Here is a 22358-nt window from a genome sequence, read left to right on the forward strand (position 1 = left end):
CGTCACGGGGCGGGGCGCGCGCGGCGGCGGCGCAAAGCGCGCATGCGCGGGACGTACCACCGCGGCGCCTCTCGGGGACGGACGGGTCTCGGCGCTGCGCACTGTGGGACGCGGGGGGGGAGGACGGTGAGACACTCACCCACGGGAGAAAAGCTCCGAGATTTAATAACAAACGTTACAAAAGGGGTAAAAACGGGCGGAGGGGGGGGGTGGTGTCCCCGCGGGGAGGGGGCTCCCTTCTGCGCTACTTGAGGTCCATGAACCGAATGTCCATGATGAGGAGGAAGCTCTTGGGCAGGGGCCGCGGGGCAGGGGACAGCACGGTGAAGACCTGGCGCTCCAGGTCGACACCGGTGACCACGATGAACCCGGCGACGCTGGTCTCGGAGATGTTGTCGTCGGGGCCATCGGCCGTGCTGACGCTCAGCAGGTGGTGCACCATGTCCCGCCCCGGCGTCACCGGCACCAGCTTCAGCTGGTTGTCCTCCTGCGACATGCCCAGCGGCAGGCAGGAGTCCGGGATGGTGGGAGCCCCCACCTTGTAGATCTTGACGTCGGAGAACTTGACGTCGAAGGCGTGCGGGTAGAAGCAGCCCCGGAAGCCATAGAAGTACTCGCGGATGCGGTCGTCCCGGCACTCCCGGCGGAAGTCCTTGGAGCGCTCCACCACCCCGCCGGACTTGGGCAGCAGGACAGTGCGGACGAAGTGGGGCAGGTCCCGCTTCAGCTCGTTGTAGAGCCGCTCCTGGTCCAGCACCACCACCACGTCCACCTCGAAGGCGGAGGCGGCGTGCACCAGTGCCTGGTAGCCCGAGCCCTTCACCCAGCCGCAGGTGTTGATGACGCAGCCGCTGACCGAGGCGCGGCGGTTCACCTCGCAGCGCTGGTTGAAGACGTCAGCGAGGCGGGACGTGATCTGCGGGGGAACACAGAGGAGATGACACAACAGAGAGACTCTCCTGCGGCACCCGCATCCCTGGGCCCCAGACGGCTCCCTCAGACCCCGCAGTAGCACCACACTGGCTCCAACCAGGCCAGGAGCTCCGGGGAACAAACAGCAGCCCCTGGATGGCACCAGAAGGGCAGGAGGCCACCGGGCCAGGCCCTGTCCCGCTCCTCAGGGAGGGACACAGCGACCCTCTGTACTGTTCCTACCGTGCTCAGCAGGTTCGTTTACTGCTAAGGCGCAGGAGCAGTGCCTGGCTCCTGGGCAACCACCTGGAATTAAATCCTTTCTCTCCCACCCACAACTGACAGCTGCAAAGGGGCGATTTGCCTCTTTGGGGGGGCAGCCTTTAGCCCCCCTCTTTAGGGGCTGAAGCTGTCCCTAAAACACATTACGAGCACTCCAGGGTGCTCGACTGCGGCAGGAGAGCTGCTTTTCTGTCCCAAGGGCTGTAGGACAAAGGCACTGCAGGGCCACGGGCGGCCTTCAGCCAAGCAGGGGCCTCTGTCACCAAACGGCCTCCCACCTCTGTGGGAGGACCCCGGGGACTCAGGTCTGGTTTTGGGCATCTTCAGGTTTTTCTTGGGCTTCTTTCCACACGGTTTTCCATAAACAGAGTGGCAGGCTGCAGGCAGCAGGCAGGGGGGGTCCCTGCAGGGGAGGGATGCTCTGCAGTGACGGCCACCACACTGTGGCTAATGCTGGCCCCATGTGAGAGCCATCAGACTGTGCCTGCGGCCATTCTCAGCTCCCCACTCCCCTCATGAGTCCCATGGGATGAGCTGGTTCGATGTGACCTGTGGCCTCTGGCTTTGCCATCCGTGGTCAGACACGACTTGGAGCCAAGGGCCTGGTGTGGGGGCTGGTGGGCAGCTGAAAGCTCAATCCTGGTCTCTCAGCTCCTCCTCTCTGAACTGAAGAGCTTCTCCCCTCCTCGGGGGACTCCTCCAGCCCCTCCATCATCCCCATTATGCCTCTCCCCTCACCGCCTTGGCCTTCTGTTGAGCTGGAGCGCCCAGAAGTGGACAACAGGGCTCAGGCTGGGGGTGCGCCGCAGTCTTACACAGCAGCAAAAAGGGACAATCCAGGGTCGGCAGGGAGCTTGGGAGCCCAACTCCGAACCGGGCCCGTCCCCAGGGCCAGATCCCCCACCAGGCTCCCCACGCTCACCTTGTTGTAGAGCTTGATGTTGGTACCAGGCGTGGTGGAGCCGAAGTGGTAGACGAGCGGGGCCTGGAGGGAGAAGCCCTCCTCCACATCAGCCGGCCGCTCGATGTAGAGCGCGCCCATGGTGCCAGGGATGGAGACGGAGCCCTGGCCCACGTCCAGCTCCACGAAGGTGGGCCGGCGCCCCAGCCGCACGGCATAGTTCAGCAGCAGGCGGCAGACGGTCGACTTGCCCACGTCGGTGGGTCCCACCACCATGACGCGGGGCCCCCGCTCATCCTCCCGCTCCGCCTGCCGCCGCATCTGCTCCAGGGCCGTGTGGGTGTTGAGGTAGAGCAGCATGGGGGTGTCCTTGGAGATGTAGGCCACCTCAGTGCGGCCGCTGAGCTGCACGGTGCAGCCGTGCCAGGTGAAGACGGCCACCTTGGCGCCGGCGTCGAAGGTGAACTTCTTGTTGCGGGTGAGCTCGGTGCCGAAGACCTCGGCCATGCCGGTGAGCAGCTCCAGCTGCACCGTCTGCGAGGCTTCCACCTCGAACCGCAGCTCCGTCTCCCGCTCCAGCTCGAACTTGGCCACCTGCTTCTTCTCCTCGCCGCCGTCGTCCGCCATGACGGGGCTCCGGGCCTGGCCTGCGGGGAGGGCAGCGGGTGGTCGGTGGGGCCGGGCGTCGGCCTCCCCCCGCGCCGCCGGGCTCTGCCGCCGCCCGGAGCGGGGGTCCCGCCCGCCCCCCGGCCCTCAGGCCGTTGCCATGGCAACCCCCGCGCCCCCGCCCGTCCCCGCCTCTCCCACCTACCGGGGCCGCCGCGCTTCCGGGCCGGCCGGGGCGCGCCGGAAGTGAGGTCACAGAGCGCGCCCGGCGCGGCGGGCGGGGACAGCTGCGGCGGGGGTTGCCATGGCAGCAGCCGCGCGGGGTGACGCCAGGGGGCGGAGCCCGGGCCTGCCGCGGCTCATTAACGTCTCATTAGAATGCGACCTCGGGTCCGCCGGCGTGGGCCGGGGCTAGTGTGGGAGGGACACGGGGGGACCGGGGAGACACAGGGGACATGCGTGACAGGGGGGACATGGGTGACACCGGGGGACAGGGGGAATATGGGGGAACGGGGGGGACTGGGGAGGACAGGGGGGACAGGTGTGACATGGGGGGATACGGGAGACACGCAGTGGCCTGGGGGACACGAGGGGCGTGGCGGGGCACGAGGGGCCCAAGTGGACACAGGGTGACATGGGGGACACGGGGGGACCGGGGGGACACGAGGGACATGGGTGACAGGGGTTACACGGGGGACACGGGGGACAGGGGAGGACTGGGGTGACATGGGGGGACAGGGGGGACACGGGGAGACAGGGGGAGACACGGGGCGGCCTGGGGGACACGAGGGACGTGGGGGGTCCCGGGGGGCCCCGGTGGACACGGACACGGGGGGCGGGGGGACACCGGGGGGACAGGGGGGACCAGGGGGTGCTGAGAGGCGCCGGCGCCCGCAGCGCAACCCCGGCGGCGCTGCTGACGTTGGAGGTGCGGGGCGGTGACGTCACGGCGGCGGGGTGCGGGCGGTGACGTCGCGGCGGCGGGGGATGAGTCACGGTGCCGTGATGCGGCCCCCGGGCACGCAGGGCCCCCCCCCGCGGCCGCCCGGTGCCCGCCCCGGGGACAGCGGCGGCGGCGACAGCGGGGACAGCGGCAGGCGGTGAGCGGCCCCAGCCCCCCCCGGGCCCCGGCCTGTCCCTGGGACCCCCAATATCCCCCCCGGGACCCTCATTGTCCCCCCCGGGACCCGCAGTATCCCCCCCGGGACCTCCACCCCCACCATCCCTCCCACCCCACCGTCCCCCCGGGACCCCCAAAACCCCCCCGGGACCCCCATCCTCCCGTCTCGGGACCCCCGATATCCCCCTTGGGGCCCCCACTCGTCTCCCCGGCACCCCCACTGTGTCCCCCGGGACCACCATTGTCCCCCCGGGACCACCATCCTCTCGTCCGAGGACCCCCAATACCCTCCCGGGACGCCCTTTTCCCCCCCGGGATCACCCTTGCCCCTCCCCCCCCCCCCGCCGAGAGCCCCAACATCCCCCCGGGACCCCTACTGTGCCCCCCAGTACCCCCATCCTCCTGTCCCGGGACCCCCGATATCCCCCTTGGGACCCCGACTTCCCACCCCGGGACCCCCATTGCTCCCCTCGGGACTCTCCCCCGCCAGGACCCCCAGACCCCGCTTAGGAGGACCCCCCCGTCCTCTCCCCAGGCCCTCGGGCCCCCCTCTGCCCCCCCTTTCCCTTCCCCCCGTCCCCTGCGGGGACAGCAAGGACGGGGCACTGCCCCCCCCGCCTTCCTGCGATGAGCTGGCCGGGTCTCAGCCGGCAGCGGGGCGGGGGGGAGGTGGCTGTTGGGGAGGGGACCCCAGGCAGTGCCCCCCCCCCTCACCGCCCCCCTTTGCCCCTTTGCAGGCCGCCCCTCTTTTCCGCCTCCTTCTGACCCGGGGGGCGCGGGGCCGCGGTGCCCCCCCGACCTCGGCGCGGGAGGAACGACGGCTCTCGGCGCTCTGCTGCGCTGCTTCCCCTGCGAGCGGCTCTGCGGGGGGTGCACCCTGCCCCCCGGGGCCCCCCCGCGCCCCCCAGGGGCCCTGCCGCCCGCCATGGGCCCTCCCCGGCGCCGCCTGCCCCCCGCCGCCCGCCTGCCCCCCCGCACCTTCCGCAGCTACCTGCCCCGCTCCCTCCGCACCTACAGCTGCGTCCACTGCCGGGCCCACCTCGCCCGCCACGAGGAGCTCATCTCCAAGGTGCCACCGCGGCTACCACCCCGCCAGATGGCCACCTGCCCCCCCGGGGGACGGGACAGACAGGCACCCCCCGCGGTGTCCCTGGGGCCGTGAGCTTCCTCCCATGGTGGCCCAGGGACAGTCAGCATCCCCCCCCCCTTCCCCGTGATGTCCCCAGGGCTGTGAGCTTCCTCCCGTGGTGGCATCAGCATAGCCAGGGACCCCCCCACAGTGTCCCCGGGGCCGTGAGCTTTTTCCCATGGTGGCATTGGGACAGACAGAGACCCCCTCATGGTGTCCCTGGGGGCTGTGAGCTTCCTCCCAAGGTGGCCCGGGGACACTGAGCATCCCCCCCCCGTGCTGTTCCCAGGGTGGTGAGCGTTCCCTCCGTGTTGTCCTCGAGGTGTTCCCGTGGCGGTCAGCATTGCCCCTGTGTCCCCAGAGTAGCAAGTGTCCCCCCCCATGGTGTCCTGGGGGTGGCAGGTGTCCCCTGCGGTGCTCCCGTGGAGGTGACCATTTTCCCCTCGGTGTCCCCGGGCTGGTGTGGTGTGGGGCGGGGGGATGCTGGTGGCACAGGGGATGCAGTGCCCGGCTGGTGACTCGTGTCGTGTCCCCACAGTCCTTCCAGGGCAGCCATGGCCGTGCCTACCTGTTCAACTCCGTGTGAGTGCACGGGGACGGCGCCTGGGGGAAGGGGGGCACCGGGGTCACCCAGGGCTGCTCTCCTGGATGTGACGGGCTGTGCCAGCCAGTGCCATGCTGGTGCCATGCTGGTGTCATGTTGGGCTGTGCCGTGCCAGTGCCATGCGGTGCCATGCTGGTGTCATGCTGGGCTGTGCCATGCCAGTGCCATGCTGGTGTCATGCTGGGCTGTAACCGTGCTGGGTTGTGCCATGCCAGTACCATGGTGGGCTGTACCATGCCAGGCTGTGCCATGCCAATGCCATGCTGGTGCCATGCCAGGCTGTGGCAGGCCAGTGGTATGCAGGTGCTACGCTGTGCCATGCCAGTGCCGTGCCAAGCTGTGCCATGCTGGGCTGTGCCGTGCCATGCCAGTGCCGTGCCAGGCTGTACCGTGCCATGCCGGTGGCCCACGGCTGTCTCTCGGTCGCAGGGTGAACGTGGGCTGTGGCCCGGCGGAGCAGCGTCTGCTGCTGACGGGGCTGCACTCGGTGGCTGACATCTTCTGCCAGAGCTGCAAGACCACCCTGGGCTGGAAATACGTGAGTGCCCCTGCCCTGGCATCCCCCGGGCACCCCCGGGCACCCCTAGTCTGGGCACCCCAGACCGTGACCTGGACACCCCAAACCCCCAGTCTGGGCACCCCAAACCATGACCTGGGCACCCCCCCAGCCACCCCCGGTCTGAGCACCCCAAACCATTACTTGGGCACCCCCCTGGGCACCCCTGGTCTGGGCACCCCAAACCGTGACCTGCCCCCTCCCCGGCACCCCAAACCCATGTGGGGGCTGTCCCCATCACCCTGATGCTGGTGCCTGGGTAGCCGGGGGGTGGCAGCGCGGGAGGGTGGGGGCCTGATGGTGTCCCCCCCAGGAGCAGGCCTTCGAGAGCAGCCAGAAGTACAAGGAGGGGAAGTTCATCATCGAGATGTCGCACATGGTGAAGGAGAACGGCTGGGACTGAGGGGCTCGGCGAGGGCACCCCCCCCCAGCAGCACCCCCGGGCAGGGGGTACCCCCTGCCGGCCCCCTGGGGGCCACGGTGCCCATCACCGGGGCGGAGGCTGCGGGGGCTTTTCTAGGGCAATAAAGGCTTTTTTTTTTTAGGAAGGTGCTGGGTGTCACCCGCCCCCGGCGCTGCCACCCCCCGGCTCAGCCCTGGCACCCAGCCAGGGGGTCCCTGATAGCACCCAACTTCCCCCCCCAACGCCGGCTGCCCCTTCCCCTCCCCAGAGGCAGGAGCCGGGTCAGTGCGTTTATTGGGGCCTCAGGCCCTGAGCTAGTGGGGAAACTGAGGCACGGGGGAGAGCAGGGGGGCAGGGACCCCATAGTGCCCTGTGGGGCTGGGGGGCGTGGAGGGGGAGGGAAAGGGGGGCAGGCAGGGGAGGGAGGGGTGGGAGATGGGGGGGAGGTGTGTGGGGGTGGAAGGAGGGAGGGAAGGAGAGCTGGAGGGAGGGAAGAGGGAAGGAGGGAGACTGGAGGGTGGTGGGAAGGAAAGAGGGAAGGAGGGGTAAAAAGGGAGGGAGGGAGAAAGGGAGGAGAGGAAGGAGGGAGGGACAAGGGATGGAGGGAGGGCAGGAGGAGGGAGGGATGGATGAAGGGAGGGATGGAGGGATGAAGGGGAGAGAGGAGGGAGGGATGGAGGGAGGGCAGGAGGGAGAGGTGGAGGGGGGAGAAGTGGAGGGTGCGAGCCATGGAGGGATGGAGGGAGGGCAGGAAGGATAGAGGGGTGAGAGGAGGGAGGGCAGGGGGGCAGGAGGGATGGAGGGAGGGCAGGAGGGAGAGATGGAGGGGTGAGAAGTGGAGGGTGCGAGGCATGGAGGGAGAGAAGCAGAGATGGAGGGAGGGCAGGAGGGATAGAGGGGTGAGAGGAGGGAGGGATGGAGTGAGGGCAGGAGGGATGGAGGGAGGGCGGGAGGTGGGCAGGGGCCGGGGTCAGGGCTGGGGGTCGCTGAGGCGGCCCATGAAGAGGGGGATGGCGTCGGCGTCGTGCCAGAGGACGAAGAGGAAGGGGCGCAGGGCCTCCAGCAGCAGGGCCGTGCGGGCCACCGAGGTGGCCATGGCGCCCGCCGCCTCCACGCCGGCCTCGTCCAGCGCCAGCACTGCCCGGTGCCGCGCCGTGTCCACTGCCACCGCCGGGCCCCGCGCCAGCCCGCACAGCTCCGCGTCCAGGAACAGCCCGTAGTCTGCGGCACACGTCCTCAGCGCCAGTCCCGCCGCCACACAGGGGACGCTGGGGACGTGGGGGACAGCAGGGACAGACACCGGGGCAATGGGGGTGCAGGTGCAGAGGGGGCACTAGGGACATGGGGGGCGTTGAGGGGCCTTGGGGACACCAGGGATGTGGGGGACAGTAGGGGCGCACCAGGGACATTGGGGACATCAGGGGCAAGGGGGCAATGGAGGCCATTGGGGGACATTAAGGGACGTGGGGGACACCAGGGATGTGGGGGGTATTGAGGTGACTGGGGACACCAGAGACAGCAGGGGTAATATGGGGACACTGGGGACATTGTGGGCTCTGGGGACATGGGGGCGGTGGGGCGCATCAGGGGCACTGGGGACATGGGGGACAGCAGGGACACAGGGTCACTGGGGGACCCTGGGGACACCAAAGGCATGGGGACACCGGGGAACAGGGGGGGCAGTGGGGCAAGGGACCTACATGGGGACCGGGGAGGGGCCAGTGATGTCCTGCAAGGTCTGACATCATCGCATGTCACCTCCCACGCAGGACGTGACATCACCCCGCACCCACCCAGCCCCGTAGCGCGGTTGGGGCAGGTCCCCGCGGGGGGTCAGTGGCCTTACCCATGTCGTGGACCAGGGCCACCACGTCCAGGGCGAGGTCCAGGCGCAGGCGGGGCAGGGCCAGCGCAGTGGCCTGGGGGGGGGTGCGGGCCACCCGCCGCAGCAGCCCCAGGAAGGTGGGGGGGTCCAGTGCCCGCTCCAGCGTCCCCAGCGCCCCCAGGGGCCCCCGCGGCACCAGCACCACCAGGCTCAGCCCCCCGCTCAGCTCCAGCCGCCCCACCTGCGGGACGGACCCCCCAGGGCCACCGCGGTGATGTCGCAGCCCAACATCCCCCCCAGAGCCACTGTGGTGATGTCACAGCCCCCAGTGCCACCACAGTGAGGTCACAGCCTGACATTCTGCCCGAGTCCCGTGGCAGTGATGTCACAGCCTGTCCCCCCCCATCCTCCCATGCCATGGCAGTGATGCCACATCCCCCCCCCTCGCCCCGTGCTGTGGCAGGGGGGGTCCCGGCCGCGGGGGGGTACCTGGACCTGCAGGCGGGGGTCAGTGAAGGAAGCCACCGGGTACTTCTTGCTGGTCATGGTGGGCACCAGGCGGGGGGGGGCGCCCGGGGCGCAGGAAGGGCAGCGGCATTGTCCGCTTGGCATCAAGGGGCGTGCGCCAGGCGGCTGCAGGGACACGTCACCGGGATGGGGGACACGGAGCGGCTGACACACGGGGCACCCCCGGGCTTGGCCCTGCAGCAGATCCCGGCTGGATCCGGGGGCAGATCTCGAGGCTGAGCTCGAGGGCAGGGCCCTGAGACCTTCCCCCAAGTGGGACCCAGGGCAGATCCCAGAGCCACCCCGCGGGAGAGATCCCGGGGCAGATCCTGGGGCAGACCCAGGGCAGATCCCTGAGCCAATTCCCCAGGCAGAGGCCGTGGTAGATGCCCAGGCAGATCCCGGGGAAGATTCCCAGGACAGATTCCCACAGCAAATCCCAGGGCAGATGATCCCTGAGCCACCCCCCAGGAGAGATCCCAGGGCAGATCCCAGAGCTGATTCCCTGAGCAGAGCCCAGGGTAGAAGCCAGGGCAGATTCTGGGGAAGATTCCCAGCACAGATTCCCACAACAGATCCCAGGAGAGAAGCCAGAGCCAATCGCCAGGGCAGATCCCAAGGAAGGTCCCCAGGAGAGATTCCCATGGCAGATCCCAGGGCAGATCCCTGAGCCACCCCCGGGAGGGACCCAGGGGCAGACCCCAGGGCAGATGCTGGGGCAGATCCCGTAGCTGATCCCCAGGGAGATCCCAGGGCAGATCCTGGAGCCAACCCCCAGGACAACCCCCAGGACGGATCCCAGGACGAATCCCAGGGCAGACCCCAGGACGGATCCCAGGGCAGCTCCCGTGTCGGATCCCATGTGTGCCGCGTACCGTGGAGGTGGACGGCGCTGAGCAGCAGCAGGCGGGGCTGGGGAGGCATGGCGGGCAGGAGGCCAGGCAGGACCCCCCGGCTGGCCCCGCGCACCCACTCATTGATGCGCAGCAGGTCCAGGCTCTCGTTGCCACTCAGCGCCTGCGGCCGGGCGCCGTAGAAGCGCAGTGACTCGTTGAGGAAGCGGGTCCGGAGCTGCAGCTCTGCCCGGCGGCATGGTGGGCATCAGCCCCGCGCCCTCCTGGCACGGTCGGCCCCACCGGCGCCCGGCCACCTGCCTCACCTGGGTGGTGGAAGATCTGCGCGGCCGAGAAGAGCCCGGGCGCGCTGGCGAGCTGCCGCAGGGCGCCGTGCAGGCAGGCCATCCCCGGTGGGTATGCCAGGATGGCACCCAGGCGCTCTCGGGTCTCACCACGGGCGCCTGCGGGCACAGGGGAGCTCAGCGAGGCAGCCGCGGCATGCCGTGCTGTGGGATGGGGCGGCTGGGGGGACGCGGGCGGTGCCCACAGTGGTGCCCGTAGCGGTGAGGAGGGCAGGGACCACAGCAGAGCCCACAGCAGAACCCATGGCGGTGCCCATGACAGAGCCCACACCAGAGCTCACAGTGGTGCCGTGCCCATGGAAGTGCCAATAGCAGAACCCACAGCAGAACCCACAGCAATGCCCACAGCAGAGCCCATGGTGAAGCCCATGGTGGTGCCCATGGCAGAAACCACAGCAGAGCTCGTAGCAGTGCCCACCGCAGTGCCAATAGCAGAACCCACAGCAGAACCCAGGGCAGAGCCGATGGTGGTGCCCATGGTGGTGCCCACACCGATGCCTATGGCAGTGCCAATAGCAGGACCCATGGCAGAACCCACAGCCATGGCCGGGGCAGAGTCCCCGGTGGTGCCAACGGCAGAGCCCACGGCAGTGCTGGTGGCAGTGCCCGCGGGCAGCCCCTCACCGAGCAGGAGGTGCGAGAGCCCCATGGCGACGTTGATGGGGGAGAAGAGCAGGTTGGCATCGGGCTGGGCAGCCTCTGCCATGTGCTGGTAGAAGCGGAGGGCGAAGGTGCCCAACGCCTCGGCCACGGCCGCCCGCTGCTCCCCCGTGGGCTCCCCGCAGCCCTCGGCCGGCTCCTCGTCCCCAGGGCACAGCGGAGCGATGGTGCCCTGGGTGCCAGGGGGACCAAGGGTGGTGCTGGGGGGGGCAAGGGTGGTGCTGGGCACTGGCGCTGTTGTGCTGCCGTTGGCCGGGGTGCTCGGCTCCTCGGGTGCCCCTTCAGTCTCCTCAAAGCTAGGGGGGTCTGTGGCGTTGCGGGGGGCATCCGAGCCAGGCAGGTCCTTGAGGTGGGCAGGGGGGGTGGGCACGGGCAGGAGGGGTGCCCCCGCATCCCCCGGTGGGCCTGGTGCAGGATGGGGGGGCTCCGGCGTCGGCGGGTGCTGTATGAGGACCTTCAGCCAGCTGGGAGAGACCTCCGGGGAGGGCACCTGGGCACGGGCACCCTGGTGAGGGCGGGCAGGGGGCACCCGGGGGGGACCCAGGTGAGGGTGGGCACGGGGACACTTGGGCACAGGAAGCCTGGGGCCCTGGGCCACACTTACCGGGGTGACAGTGGCCGTGGCTGCGGCCACCAGCCACAGGAGGGGCAGCCAGAGCGTCATGGTGGGCATCCTGGTGGGCGAGCACAGGTCAAGGGCTTGATGGGCACCCAGTGCCCCCCCCCAGCTCCCAGCACCCCACCTTGGCACCCAGCGCACTCCCACCCACCCCCCTCAGCACCCTGCACCCCCATTCCCTGCCCCACGTGTACCCCCAGCGTGCCCCCCCCGCCCAGGGGAGGCCCCGGTCCGACACCCCCGGGGGGCTGGGTGCAGGGGGCAGCACCCTGGGCCCACCTGGGTGCCGGCGGGTCGGGTCCCTGCGTGTCCGGCCGGGCGCGGGGGGGTCTGGCCGGCTCCGGCCCTGCCTGGTTAAAGATTAAGGAGGGTGGCCAGTGGCTTCCCGTAAATCAGCCGGGCTGGCAGCGGGGGGTGCCTGGGGCAGCGCGGGGGGAGCTGGGCGCAGGCGCCCTGCGCAGGATGCGGCCCCTCCCCGCCCTGACGACTCCCGCGGCCCCCATCGCGCTCCGTGCCTGGCGCTGGAGGACCAGCCCTCAGGCGGGTACCCTCTGTGAGCTGGGGTAGGGCACTCTAGCCACTCAACTGCCCCCCCTCTACGACCCCTGTGGTGACAAGGGGCACTCTAGCCACTCAACTGCCCCCCCCACGACCCCCGTGGTGACAAGGGGCACTCTAGCAACTCAACTGCCCCCCCCCACGACCCCTGTGGTGACAAGGGGCACTCTAGCCACTCAACTGCCCCCCCTCTACGACCCCTGTGGTGACAAGGGACACTCTAGCCACTCAACTGCCCCCCCTCTACGACCCCTGTGGTGACAAGGGGCACTCTAGCCACTCAACTGCCCCCCCCTACGACCCCTGTGGTGACAAGGGGCACTCTAGCCACTCAACTGCCCCCCCCCCACGACCCCTGTGGTGACAAGGGGCACTCTAGCCACTCAACTGCCCCCCCCCACGACCCCTGTGGTGACAAGGGGCACTCTAGCCACTCAACTGCCCCCCCCACGACCCCCGTGGTGACAAGGGGCACTCTAGCAACTCAACTGCCCCCCCCCACGACCCCTGTGGTGACAAGGGGCACTCTAGCCACTCAACTGCCCCCCCTCTACGACCCCTGTGGTGACAAGGGGCACTCTAGCCACTCAACTGCCCCCCCTCTACGACCCCTGTGGTGACAAGGGGCACTCTAGCCACTCAACTGCCCCCCCCACGACCCCCGTGGTGACAAGGGGCACTCTAGCCACTCAACTGCCCCCCCCCACGACCCCTGTGGTGACAAGGGGCACTCTAGCCACTCAACTGCCCCCCCCACGACCCCCGTGGTGACAAGGGGCACTCTGGCCACTCAACTGCCCCCCCCCACGACCCCCGTGGTGACAAGGGGCACTCTGGCCACTCAACTGCCCCTCCTCTACGACCCCTGTGGTGACAAGGGGCACTCTAGCCACTCAACTGCCCCCCCCACGACCCCCGTGGTGACAAGGGGCACTCTAGCCACTCAACTGCCCCCCCTCTACGACCCCTGTGGTGACAAGGGGCACTCTAGCCACTCAACTGCCCCCCCCACGACCCCCGTGGTGACAAGGGGCACTCTAGCCACTCAACTGCCCCCCCCACAACCCCTGTGGTGACAAGGGACACTCTAGCCACTCAACTGCCCCCCGTCTACGACCCCCGTGGTGACAAGGGGCACTCTGGCCACTCAACTGCCCCCCCCCACGACCCCTGTGGTGACAAGGGGCACTCTAGCCACTCAACTGCCCCCCCTCTACGACCCCTGTGGCAACAAGGGGCACTCTAGCAACTCAACTGCCCCCCTCTACGACCCCTGTGGCGACAAGGGGCACTCTAGCCACTCAACTGCCCCCCCTCTACGACCCCTGTGGTGACAAGGGGCACTCTAGCCACTCAACTGCCCCCCCTCTACGACCCCTGTGGTGACAAGGGGCACTCTAGCCACTCAAGCTCCAGCTCGAGCTGCCGGTTCTTGTCTCTCTGAGCCCCCAGTTACTTGGGGGGAGGCCCAGGTGGTGTAACCCCCCCCGGGGTCCCTCCCCCCACATTTCTCTGCTGCCTGGGGTGAGGCAGGGACCACCCAGCCCCTCTGCCCTCCAGCACTGGCCAAGGGAGCTCCTCAGCACACCCCTGCCCCCAGAGCATGGGGATGGGCTGGGGGTCCACCTGCCCCACAACTGTCCAGCACCTTGGGCTACTCCAGGGCAGTCTGGCCCCTCTTGCCTCAACTCTATGATCTCCTCTGCCTGGGACTGGGATCTGGGGAGGTGGGTTCCCCAAGGAGCCCTCCCACCCCACAAGTAGGAAGGCCCAACCTACTGCCTCTGGGCAGATGGGGCGCTGTGGGGCATGGCTGCCCTCGCCCCACCTCCCAGCAACCCTGGGGCAGGGACACCTCTGGGTCTCCCACCCTGACAGAACTGCCATGACCGGGGATGCATGGGGCAGGTCTGTCCCTCCACGGCCAACTTCTCTGTGGCCCCAGGCTGCCCCAGGCCATTCTGGCCCCTCATCCCCACCCATCTCTATGGCCTCAGGCTGCCTCAGGCCTGTCTGGCCCCTCATCCCCACCCATCTCTATGGCCCTGGGGTACCCAAGGCCCATCTGGCCCCACTCCCAGCCCCATGCTTGGGGCGGGGCCAGAGCAGCTTGTCCCGCCCCCCCGGGGGTTGTGTCCCGGTGGAGCCCCGCCCATTGGCACCGGGCATTGGTGGCCATGGCTGCGAGGATCGCCAAGGTGGGTGGGGGCACCGGGGGGGCGGCTGTACCCCCGTGTCATCACGGGCAGCGGGGTCAGACCAGGGGCGCGGGGCCGTGGCGGTGCTGGGGGTCCCGGTGTCAGCACCCAGCACTGCCAGCGCCGGGGTGGGGGGTGGCCGGGGGGGTGCGGGTGTCGGGGTGCAGGGCAGACGGCGCGGTGCGGGTGTGGGGGTGCGGGGTTGCCGGTGCGGGGGTTGCCGGTGCCGGTGAGGGTGTGGGGGGTTCCGGTGTGGGTGCCGGCATGCAGGTGGGGGTGCGGGGGGTGCCGGTGGGGTGCGGGTGTGGGTGCCGGTACCGGTGCCGGTGGGGGGGGTCCCGATGCCGTGCCGGTGCGGAGGGTGCCGGGATGAGGCTGGGGGTGCGGGGGGTGCCGGTGAGGTGCGGGTGTGGGTGCCGGTACCGGTGCCGGTGGGGGGGTGTCCCGATGCCGTGCCGGTGCGGGGGGTGCCGGGATGAGGCTGGGGGTGCGGGGGGTGCCGGTGCCGGTGCGGGCGGTGCCTCCCCCCGCCGCGGGGCCGCGCGCTCCGGTTTCGTTTCCCCGGCGGGGACGGGCCCGCGGGGGGCGTGGTTTGGCGGCGACCCCGCCCAGGGAGGAAACCCCGCCCATGAGGGCGTGTCCCGAGAGAAAATACCGCCCGTGGGGGCGTGTCCCGTGTGTGACCCCGCCCCCGGGGCGTGTCCCCGCCCCGCAGGAGCTGGAGGAGGCCCGGCGCTGGGGCGGCGCCCGCGACCTGCGGCCGCTGGAGGGAAACGTGCTGCGGTGGGGGGGGCTGCTGCTGCCGGTGGGCGGGGGACGGGGGACACGGGGGGTCTGGGGGCTCTGGGGGGTCTGCTGCCGCCGGTGGGCGGGGGAGGAGGGGGCTCGGGGGGTCTGGGGGGCTGCTGCTGCCGGTGGGCGGGGGAGGAGGGGGCTCGGGGGGTCTGGGGGGGCTGCTGCTGCCGGTGGGCGGGGGAGGAGGGGGCTCGGGGGGTCTGGGGGGGCTGCTGCTGCCGGTGGGTGGGGGAGGGGGACACACGGGGGTCTGGGGGCTCGGGAGGGTCTGGGGGCCTCGGCGGAGGGTCTGGAGGGTCTGCTGCTGCCGGTGGGCGGGGGTCTCGGGGGGCACAGGAGGGCTTGGGGGTTCACTGGGCATGGGGGGCTGGGGTGGGCCCTGGGGGTATAGGGGGTCCCCTGGGGGTGGCCTGAGGGCACGGGGCGGTCCCCTGGGGTGTGGAGGGCTGGGGGAGCCCTGGGGAGCTGGGGGGTTCCTGGGCACAGGGAGTGGGGGGGAACATGGGGGTGGGGGGGGGGTCTCCTGGGGGCCACCAAGTGGGCATCCCCATCAGGGCAACACGGGGGAGGGTCCCCCTGGGGACACACTGTGGGGACCCTGAGGCCTGGACTGGAGGTATTGGGGGGGGTTTCCCCTCATGGGGGGGTCTCCCCTGGGTATCAGGGCTGGGACAGGGTCCCCCCCGATGGGGGCTGCGGCTGGGGATCTGAGGGGTGTGTGTGTGTCCCCGCAGAACAACCCCCCGTATAACGCGGGCGCCTTCCGCTTCGAGCTGACCTTCTCCCCCCACCACCCGCTGTCCCCCCCCCTGCGCCACCCTCCGCACCAGCATCTACCACCCCGGCGTGGACCCCCAGGGCCGCGTCTGCCAGCCCCTCACCTCCCCCCAGCACTGGGCGCCCACCACCCGCGCCGTCCAAGGTGGGCACCGTGGGGATGGGGATGGGATAGGGGGGTCACGGCAGGAGGGGGCGCCCCCCCTGATGCCCCCCCGGTTGCCTGCAGTGCTGCAGGACCTGCAGCTGCTGCTGGACAGCCCGGACCCCCGGCGGGCGCTGCGGCAGGATCTGGCCCGGGAGCTGCAGGATCGCCCCCAGGATTTCTGGCGGCAGGCGGAGGAACACACCCGCCGACATGCCGAGCCCCGCCACGGCCCCCCCGCGCTGTGAGACACCCGCCATCGCCCCCGCCCTGCGCTGGGGCACCTCTCTGTCCGGTATTTAATGTTAATAAATTTACTCATGCGACGGGCTTGGCCCCGTGATGCCTCGCGGGGACAGTGGGGGGTAGCGGGAGGTGCTTTTCCCCCCTGCCACCCTGGGGGGATGCCCCCCTGCCTGCCTGTCCCCTCCATGGTGGGGCTGTGCCAGGGCTGTGCCCCCCTGCTGCCAGCTCCTGCCACCCCCAGCCACTTGCCTGGTGCCACCATCCCCGCCACGAGAGACGAGGCCACCACGAGCCTTTGCTGACAGGGGACAAAGCCGGGGGGGTGGCACGGGTGGGAGCGGTGGGGACCCCCCTGCATTGGGTCTGGCTGAGGTGAGGTTAATGGTGACACCCCGGTGTCCTGGGCAGGCTGGCAGCACCAGGGCTGCCCCCAACACCCCCCCCGCCAGCGATGGGCTGGGGGGGATGGTCCTTGGCGGGGGATAGGGCCGGGATGGATGACCCCGACTGGCGGAAGGGATATTCCAGACCGCATGACGTCATGCTGGGAGGTAAAAGCCAAGGGAAGGCGGGGGGGGACATTCGTTATTACCACGTTTGTCTTCTGGAGCGCCCCAAAGTCCCCCCTCCCTGGGAAGGGCCGGCTGACGGGGAGCGGAGAATAAATTTTAATTTATAAAGTTTAATAAAGCGCTTCTGCTTTATTAAACTGCCTTTTTCTTCACCCACGAGGGGGTTTTTCCCTCTTATCTTCTCCCCCTCCCACCCTGCCGAGGCAGGGAGCGACCGAGCGGCTGGGTGGGCGCGTGGCAGCCAACCAAGGTCACCCCCCCCGCCCCCCCTCAGCGCTTCTTGGTCTTGACCAGCCCCATGGCCACCAGGCAGCGGTACAGCTCCTGCAGGTAGGTGTAGACGCACTTGGCGTCGGGCACCGGCAGCCGCACCATGTCCTCTACCTCCAACAGCGGGGCGCAGCCCGCCCGTTCCCTGCAGGGACACCGCCGTCACCGGGGGACACTGCCCGGGGACAGGGCACTGGGGTGGGGATGCTGGGGCCGGGGGGGCTCTCACTCGGCGGTGGCGAAGGCCAGGGCGAAGTTGTGGCGTCGGTCGCCAGGGTCCAGGCTGCCGTAGTCGAAGGCGTCGGGGAAGAAGCTGTGGAGGAGGGCGCAGAAGGCCAGGCCGCTGCCCCAGCTCCCCGAGAAGTTCTGCACCTCCACGTGCTGCCGCGGGCAGAGGGGGGTCAGGCGGCCCCCCACGGCCTCCCATGGCTGCCCCACAGCCAGCCCCCCATCCTCACCTGGTAGCCGCGGGTCCTGGCGCGGCACCACTCCAGCAGCATGGCCTTCACCGTGGCCGTGCCCCCCACGCGCCGCAGGTGTGGGGCCGGACCCTTGGCTGCCCTGCGGGCGATGCCGGGTGCCATGGGGCACCCCACACCCTCCATGTGGGCCCTCCCCGCCCCCCCCCTTGGCCTGACCCTCCCCAAGGGGACCCCCCCTTGGCCAGTCCCTGCCCCCGGGGGCATCCTTGACCCAGCGTTCCCCATTGGCCCATTTGCCCCATGGCGTCTGCCCCAGGGGCTCCCCGCTGGCCAGTGGCCTGACCCCCCAGTGCCCCCATTGCCCTGTGCCCCCCCAGTACCCCCAATGACCCATGGCCCCCCAGCCCCCCTGTACCCTCCATTGCCCCATGGCCCCTCAATACCCTTCTACCCCTCATTGCCCCAGGGCCCTCCAGCCCCCCTGTACCCTCCATTGCCCCATAGTCCCCTGTGCCCCCCCAGGACCCCACGTCCCCCATTGTCCCCCAATACCCCCATACCCCCCATTGTCCCATGGCCCCCCAATATCCCCATGCCCCCCATTGCCCCATGCTCCCCTAGCCTCCCCCATATCCCCCATTGCCCCCCAATACCCCTGTACCCCCCATTGCCCCATTGTCACCCAGGTCCCTGTGACCTCCCCATTGCCCCATAGCCCCCCATTAGCCCATACCCCCCCAGTTGCCCCATGGGCCCCAGCCCCCCCCATGCCCTCCATTGCCCCATGGCCCCCCAGTACCCCCATGCCCCCCATTGCCCCATGGTTCCCAGCCCCGCTGTGCCCCTTGGGGGGTCAGGCCCCTCTCACCCTCCGAACTTCTCCAGGATGGCGCTGCGTCCCTGTGCCCGGCCACTCACCCGTGGCCGCCCCCCAGCCCCCTCCAGCCTCGGCCTCGGCCCTGCTGTACCGGGGCGCGCCTGGCCCCGCGGCCCCTCCGCCGGTGCACCCCTGCGGGCACACGGGTGGCCCCGTGGGTGGGGATGGGGACACACAGGGGCACCCAGGGGTGGTCCAGACATGGGGGGCAAGTGAGGGGTGCTACCCATGGGGACACAGGACTGTGGGTCCCCGCGGTGGGGCAGGGCTATGGGGCAGCCCCGATGCCGGCTGGCCGTGGGGACCCATGGGGCCATGCGCCCCCCTGCCCACACTCACCTCTCGCTGCCCCCCGAGCCCTCGGCGGTGCTGGCTGCAAAGGAGAGAGAAGAGGTCGGTGGGGTGGGAGGGGGCACCCGGGTTGGGGAGCACCCACATGCCCCTGGGCACCAGCGGGGTCCCACATGGGGGGGCACCATGGGGCCGGAGGACGTGCTCCCCCACGGAGAGGGGACATGGGGGACCTATAGGGGACCCCATGGAGGGGACATTGTGTGGGGCAGTGGTGACCCCAGGGGACGCTGGTGCCACTGCAGGGCCCTTCTCGCACTGCCCAGTGCGACCCTTACCTGTCGGGGACGTGGGGGACGCCGGGGATGTGGGAGACGCTGGGGATGTGGGGGACATGGGGGATATCGGGGACATAGGGGACCCGGGGGACGTTGGGGACATGGGGGAAGTGGGGCTGGTGGTCCCCTCTGGGGATGAGCAGGGGGGGAACTCGGGCCACAGCTCGTCCTCCTCGTCCTGCAGCCAGGTGGGCTCCTGTGGAGACAGCCGGGGTGGCACTGCCAGCACATGCACTGTCACCTGCCCCTGCCCCTGCCACTGCCATTGTCACCCTGCCCCTGCCAGCATGGGCACTGCCACCTGGCCCTGCCATTTTCACCCTGCCACTGCCACCCTGCCATTGCCATTGCCACCCTGCCCCTGCCACTGTCACCCTGTCCCTGGCACTGCAGCATGGGCACTGTCACCCTGTCCCTGCCGTTGTCACCCTGCCCCTGCCACTGCCACCCTGTCCCTGGCACCGTCACCTGCCCCCTGGTGCTGCCCTCATGGGCAATGCCACCCCTGTACCTTTTACTGCCACGCTGCCCCTGGCACTGCCAGCCCTGTCCCCCCCCGTGTCCCCTCTCACCTGCCGGCCCCGGCTGCTGCCCGCTGCTGCCGGCCCCCCGGCCCCCTCCTGCCGCCCCTCTGCGGCAGCCCCCACCCCGGCACCTCCCTCGGGGGCCCCGGCACCGCCCCCGGCACCCGCCCCGGCTGCCTCCTCCCCGGCATCGCCCTCCGCAACCCCCGCATCCCCCCCCGCGTCCTGAGCCCCCTCAGCGTCGCCACCCGCGTCCCCGGCGCCCTTGTCCTTCCCCCCCGCGCCCCCGGCATCGCCCTCGGCAGCCTCGGCCGCCTCTGACCCTGTGTCCCCCTCCGCGGCCCCTGCGGCCTCGGTGTCCCCCCCCGCGTCCCCTGTCGCCCCCGTGTCCCCCCCCGCGTCCCCTGCCGCCCCCGCCCCCTGCCCGTCCCCCCCATCACCCCCCTCTGCCGGGGGGTCGCTCCCGCCGTGCCGGGCTGCCGCTTCCCCGCTGCTCCCCCCCGCCCCCCCGGCCCCCGGCCCCGCGGGGGGGTGAGGGGCGGTGTCCGCGGTGGGGGTGCCGGGGGTGGGGGTGTCCGAGATGGTAGTGCCGGGGGTGGGGGTGTCCGGGGACGGAGTGTCTGGGGAGGGGGTGTCGGTGTCTCCCAGGGGCTCCATGCCGCTGCGGTCACTGCTGCAGGGGCACAGGGCTGTCACTGTGGTGGCCCCCCCGGCTTGCCCGTGCCCCCCATAGACCCCCCGCCCGGCTAACCCCCCACCCCGCCCCGTCCCTGTGCCCTCCCCGAGCCCCGACACCCCCATTCCCCCACCCTGGGCACCCCGATACCCCAGCCTGTCCCCCGCCTCCTCCAGCTCCCCCATGCCCTATACCAACCCCCCCTTCCCCTCCTTACACCCTCCTATCCCAGTCCCCCCCGTGTCCCATCCCGACCCCCCCATACCCTCTCCCGGCCCCCATTAATTCCCCTCCCGACCCTCCATGTCCCATCGTTACCCCCCCAACCCCGCACCCCGATCCCCCCGTATCCCCCCCCGACCCCACGTGTCCCATCCCGACCCCTCCGTTCCCCCTCCCGCCCGCCCAGTTCCCCCTCTCAACCCCCCTCTAACCCCATCCCACCCCCCTAGAACCCCATGCCGACCCCCCCAGACCCCAGCACCCCCCCAGAGCCCCCCCATACCCTCTCCCGCCGCCAGCCGCCCCTCGCCCCGTACCCTCCCGCCCGCTCCCGGCTCCGCCGCCGCCTCTCTCGCCGCCCCCCCGCCCCAGGGCTATTTTTACCGGCGGGGGCAGGTGCCGCCTTCACTCACCGCCCACCCGCGGGGCACGCGTGGGGCCCGGGACGGGGACACGGCGACACGCGTGGGGCCCGGCAGGGGCGGCACCGGAGAGGGGACACCCCGACACCCCCGCCCGGGCAGCGGGGACACCCCGAAGGAGCCCGCGGCGGGGGGGGCACAGGGAACAGGGATAGCCGGCCGGCGCCGGGGTGGGGCGGAGGGGACAGGGGAGATGGGGACCCCAGAGAGGAACAGGGAGACTTGGGGACACCGGCGCAGCGGGGACGGGGGGGACGCGCGGGGTCTCAGGCACATGGGGGACACCGGGGTCACGGGGACACGGGGGGTCAGAGGCACCCGGGGGGACCCGGGGGGGCAGGGGGGTCAGGGGCACCCTGGAGACCCGGAGGACCCGGGGACAGGCCGGGCAGGGCGGTGGGGACACGGGGGACACAGCGGGGTCACGGAGCCGCCCGTGACCCCCGGGACGGCCGGGGGCGGAGCCCGGAGATGGCCACGCCCCCTGCGGGCTGACCCCGCCCCCCGCGGGGCAAAGGGCTGGCGAGGCGCGCGCCTCCCTCCCTCACCTTGGCCGCCGGCGCCGCCACGCCCCCTCCCGCCACACCCTATCAGCGCCGGGGACGCGCTCCCTTTTCCCCGCCCGCCCATCTTCTATTGGCCGAATCCGGCGGCGGGGCGGGACGCTTCCCGGTGCGGGCGGAAGCGCGGCGCCCACGTGTTTCCGGCCGTGCGGCGGCGCGGGGTGCCGGGCGAGGCGAGGGGGGGCCCGGCGGCCATGGACCCCCTGCGGGCCCAGCAGCTGGCGGCAGAGCTGGAGGTCGACATGATGGCCGACATGTACAACCGGTGCGTCCCGCGGCGGGGCACGGGGCTGCGGGCTGCGTGGGGCTGGGGGTGCGGGGGGCACTGGGGGTGCTGGAGGCACCGGGGGGTGCCCCTGGCTGGGGGGGCGCTGGGGGTTATCAGAGGCGCTGGGGGACCCCGGCGTGCTGGGGGTGGAGGGGTGTTGGGGAGTGCCGGGGGGTGCCTGGGATCTGGGGGGGGCACTGGGGGGTATCTGGGGCATGGGGAGCACTGGGGGTGCTGGGGAATGGGGGACATGGGGGGCACGGGGGCTGCCTGCGGAGTGGGGGGCACTGTGGGATGCCCGAGAATGGGGGACATAGGAGGTTGTGGGGGTGCCTGCGGAATGGGAGGGCACTGGGGGGTACTGGGGAATGGGGGACATTGGGGGCACTGCGGGGTGCTGGGAGTGGGGGACACGGTGGGTTCTGGGGGTGCCTGGAGATAGCAATGGCACTGGGGGGACAGGAGGCGTTGGGGCGCTCGGTGGGTGCCGGTGAGGGGCTGACGGCAGGGGTGCCGTGCAGGATGACGCAGGCGTGCCACCGAAAGTGCGTCCCCCCCCACTACAAGGACGCGGAGCTGTCGAAGGGGGAGAGCGTGTGCCTGGACCGCTGTGTGGCCAAGTACCTGGAGGTGCACGAGAGGATGGGCAAGAAGCTGACGGAGCTGTCGCTGCAGGACGAGGAGCTGCTCAAGCGCATGCAGCAGGGCACCGGCACCGCCTGACCCCCCGCTCCCCGGCTCCCCAATAAACTGGAGCCTCTGGGCCAGCTGGTTTGCTTCCCTCCCCCTCCCCAGGCCTGCCCCGTGCTGACGTGTTGGGGTGCGCGTGGGACCCGGTGCTGCTGCTGGGCAGCCCCCCCTTGCTGTCCCCA

The 22358-nt window shown here is 70.9% G+C and overlaps 6 protein-coding genes across 6 annotated transcripts; 3 read left to right on the forward strand and 3 right to left on the reverse strand.

The window, feature by feature from the left end:
- Nucleotides 1–147: 147 nt before the first annotated feature.
- On the reverse strand, nucleotides 148–2977 carry CLP1 (cleavage factor polyribonucleotide kinase subunit 1). Its single transcript, XM_054197673.1, has 3 exons — nucleotides 2907–2977; nucleotides 2117–2742; nucleotides 148–916 (listed from the first exon to the last, which is right to left on the reverse strand). The coding sequence occupies exons 2-3, from the start codon at nucleotides 2720–2722 to the stop codon at nucleotides 245–247; spliced, it is 1278 nt and encodes a 425-aa protein (XP_054053648.1). The 5' UTR covers nucleotides 2723–2742; nucleotides 2907–2977; the 3' UTR covers nucleotides 148–244.
- YPEL4 (yippee like 4) lies at nucleotides 2721–6625 on the forward strand. The gene is made up of 5 exons (XM_054197703.1): nucleotides 2721–2763; nucleotides 4559–4890; nucleotides 5489–5532; nucleotides 5984–6092; nucleotides 6424–6625. Exons 1-5 carry the CDS (start codon nucleotides 2721–2723, stop codon nucleotides 6511–6513), a joined length of 618 nt encoding a protein of 205 aa, XP_054053678.1. The 3' UTR covers nucleotides 6514–6625.
- A 317-nt stretch (nucleotides 6626–6942) lies between these two features.
- On the reverse strand, nucleotides 6943–14207 carry SERPING1 (serpin family G member 1). The gene is given in 10 exon segments (XM_054197672.1): nucleotides 6943–7734; nucleotides 8360–8579; nucleotides 8828–8893; nucleotides 8895–8971; nucleotides 9721–9924; nucleotides 10005–10142; nucleotides 10668–11193; nucleotides 11308–11377; nucleotides 11602–11672; nucleotides 14110–14207. Coding segments are annotated over 8 exon segments (1551 nt in total). The 5' UTR covers nucleotide 11377; nucleotides 11602–11672; nucleotides 14110–14207; the 3' UTR covers nucleotides 6943–7483.
- Nucleotides 13862–16121, forward strand: UBE2L6 (ubiquitin conjugating enzyme E2 L6). The gene is given in 5 exon segments (XM_054197684.1): nucleotides 13862–14078; nucleotides 14794–14883; nucleotides 15608–15685; nucleotides 15687–15795; nucleotides 15880–16121. Coding segments are annotated over 5 exon segments (600 nt in total). The 5' UTR covers nucleotides 13862–13919; the 3' UTR covers nucleotides 16044–16121.
- Nucleotides 16122–16734: 613 nt separating this feature from the next.
- SMTNL1 (smoothelin like 1) lies at nucleotides 16735–20316 on the reverse strand. Its single transcript, XM_054197704.1, has 8 exons — nucleotides 20310–20316; nucleotides 19384–19679; nucleotides 18812–19007; nucleotides 18522–18555; nucleotides 18174–18314; nucleotides 17342–17444; nucleotides 17113–17264; nucleotides 16735–17028 (listed from the first exon to the last, which is right to left on the reverse strand). The coding sequence occupies exons 1-8, from the start codon at nucleotides 20314–20316 to the stop codon at nucleotides 16884–16886; spliced, it is 1074 nt and encodes a 357-aa protein (XP_054053679.1). The 3' UTR covers nucleotides 16735–16883.
- A 1006-nt stretch (nucleotides 20317–21322) lies between these two features.
- On the forward strand, nucleotides 21323–22253 carry TIMM10 (translocase of inner mitochondrial membrane 10). The gene is made up of 2 exons (XM_054197683.1): nucleotides 21323–21483; nucleotides 22008–22253. The coding sequence occupies exons 1-2, from the start codon at nucleotides 21413–21415 to the stop codon at nucleotides 22207–22209; spliced, it is 273 nt and encodes a 90-aa protein (XP_054053658.1). The 5' UTR covers nucleotides 21323–21412; the 3' UTR covers nucleotides 22210–22253.
- Nucleotides 22254–22358: the final 105 nt, after the last annotated feature.

The sequence above is a fragment of the Rissa tridactyla genome, chromosome 4, assembly GCF_028500815.1.
Source record: "Rissa tridactyla isolate bRisTri1 chromosome 4, bRisTri1.patW.cur.20221130, whole genome shotgun sequence".
Lineage (NCBI taxonomy): Eukaryota > Metazoa > Chordata > Aves > Charadriiformes > Laridae > Rissa > Rissa tridactyla.

Coding starts and splice junctions, on each gene's coding strand:
- YPEL4 (XM_054197703.1), top strand. CDS start 2,721: ATGACGGGGCTCCGGGCCTGGCCTGCGGGGAGGGCAGCGGGTG. Junction 5,533..5,983: donor GCCTACCTGTTCAACTCCGT/GTGAGTGCACGG, acceptor TCTCGGTCGCAG/GGTGAACGTGGGCTGTGGCC. Junction 6,093..6,423: donor CCACCCTGGGCTGGAAATAC/GTGAGTGCCCCT, acceptor TGTCCCCCCCAG/GAGCAGGCCTTCGAGAGCAG.
- CLP1 (XM_054197673.1), bottom strand. CDS start 2,722: ATGGCGGACGACGGCGGCGAGGAGAAGAAGCAGGTGGCCAAGTTCGAG. Junction 917..2,116: donor ACATCAAGCTCTACAACAAG/GTGAGCGTGGGG, acceptor GTTCCCCCGCAG/ATCACGTCCCGCCTCGCTGA.
- SMTNL1 (XM_054197704.1), bottom strand. Junction 18,315..18,521: donor GGCTCGGGGGGCAGCGAGAG/GTGAGTGTGGGC, acceptor GTGTGCCCGCAG/GGGTGCACCGGCGGAGGGGC. Junction 17,445..18,173: donor ATCCTGGAGAAGTTCGGAGG/GTGAGAGGGGCC, acceptor CATCGCCCGCAG/GGCAGCCAAGGGTCCGGCCC.
- TIMM10 (XM_054197683.1), top strand. CDS start 21,413: ATGGACCCCCTGCGGGCCCAGCAGCTGGCGGCAGAGCTGGAGGTCGAC. Junction 21,484..22,007: donor ATGGCCGACATGTACAACCG/GTGCGTCCCGCG, acceptor GGTGCCGTGCAG/GATGACGCAGGCGTGCCACC.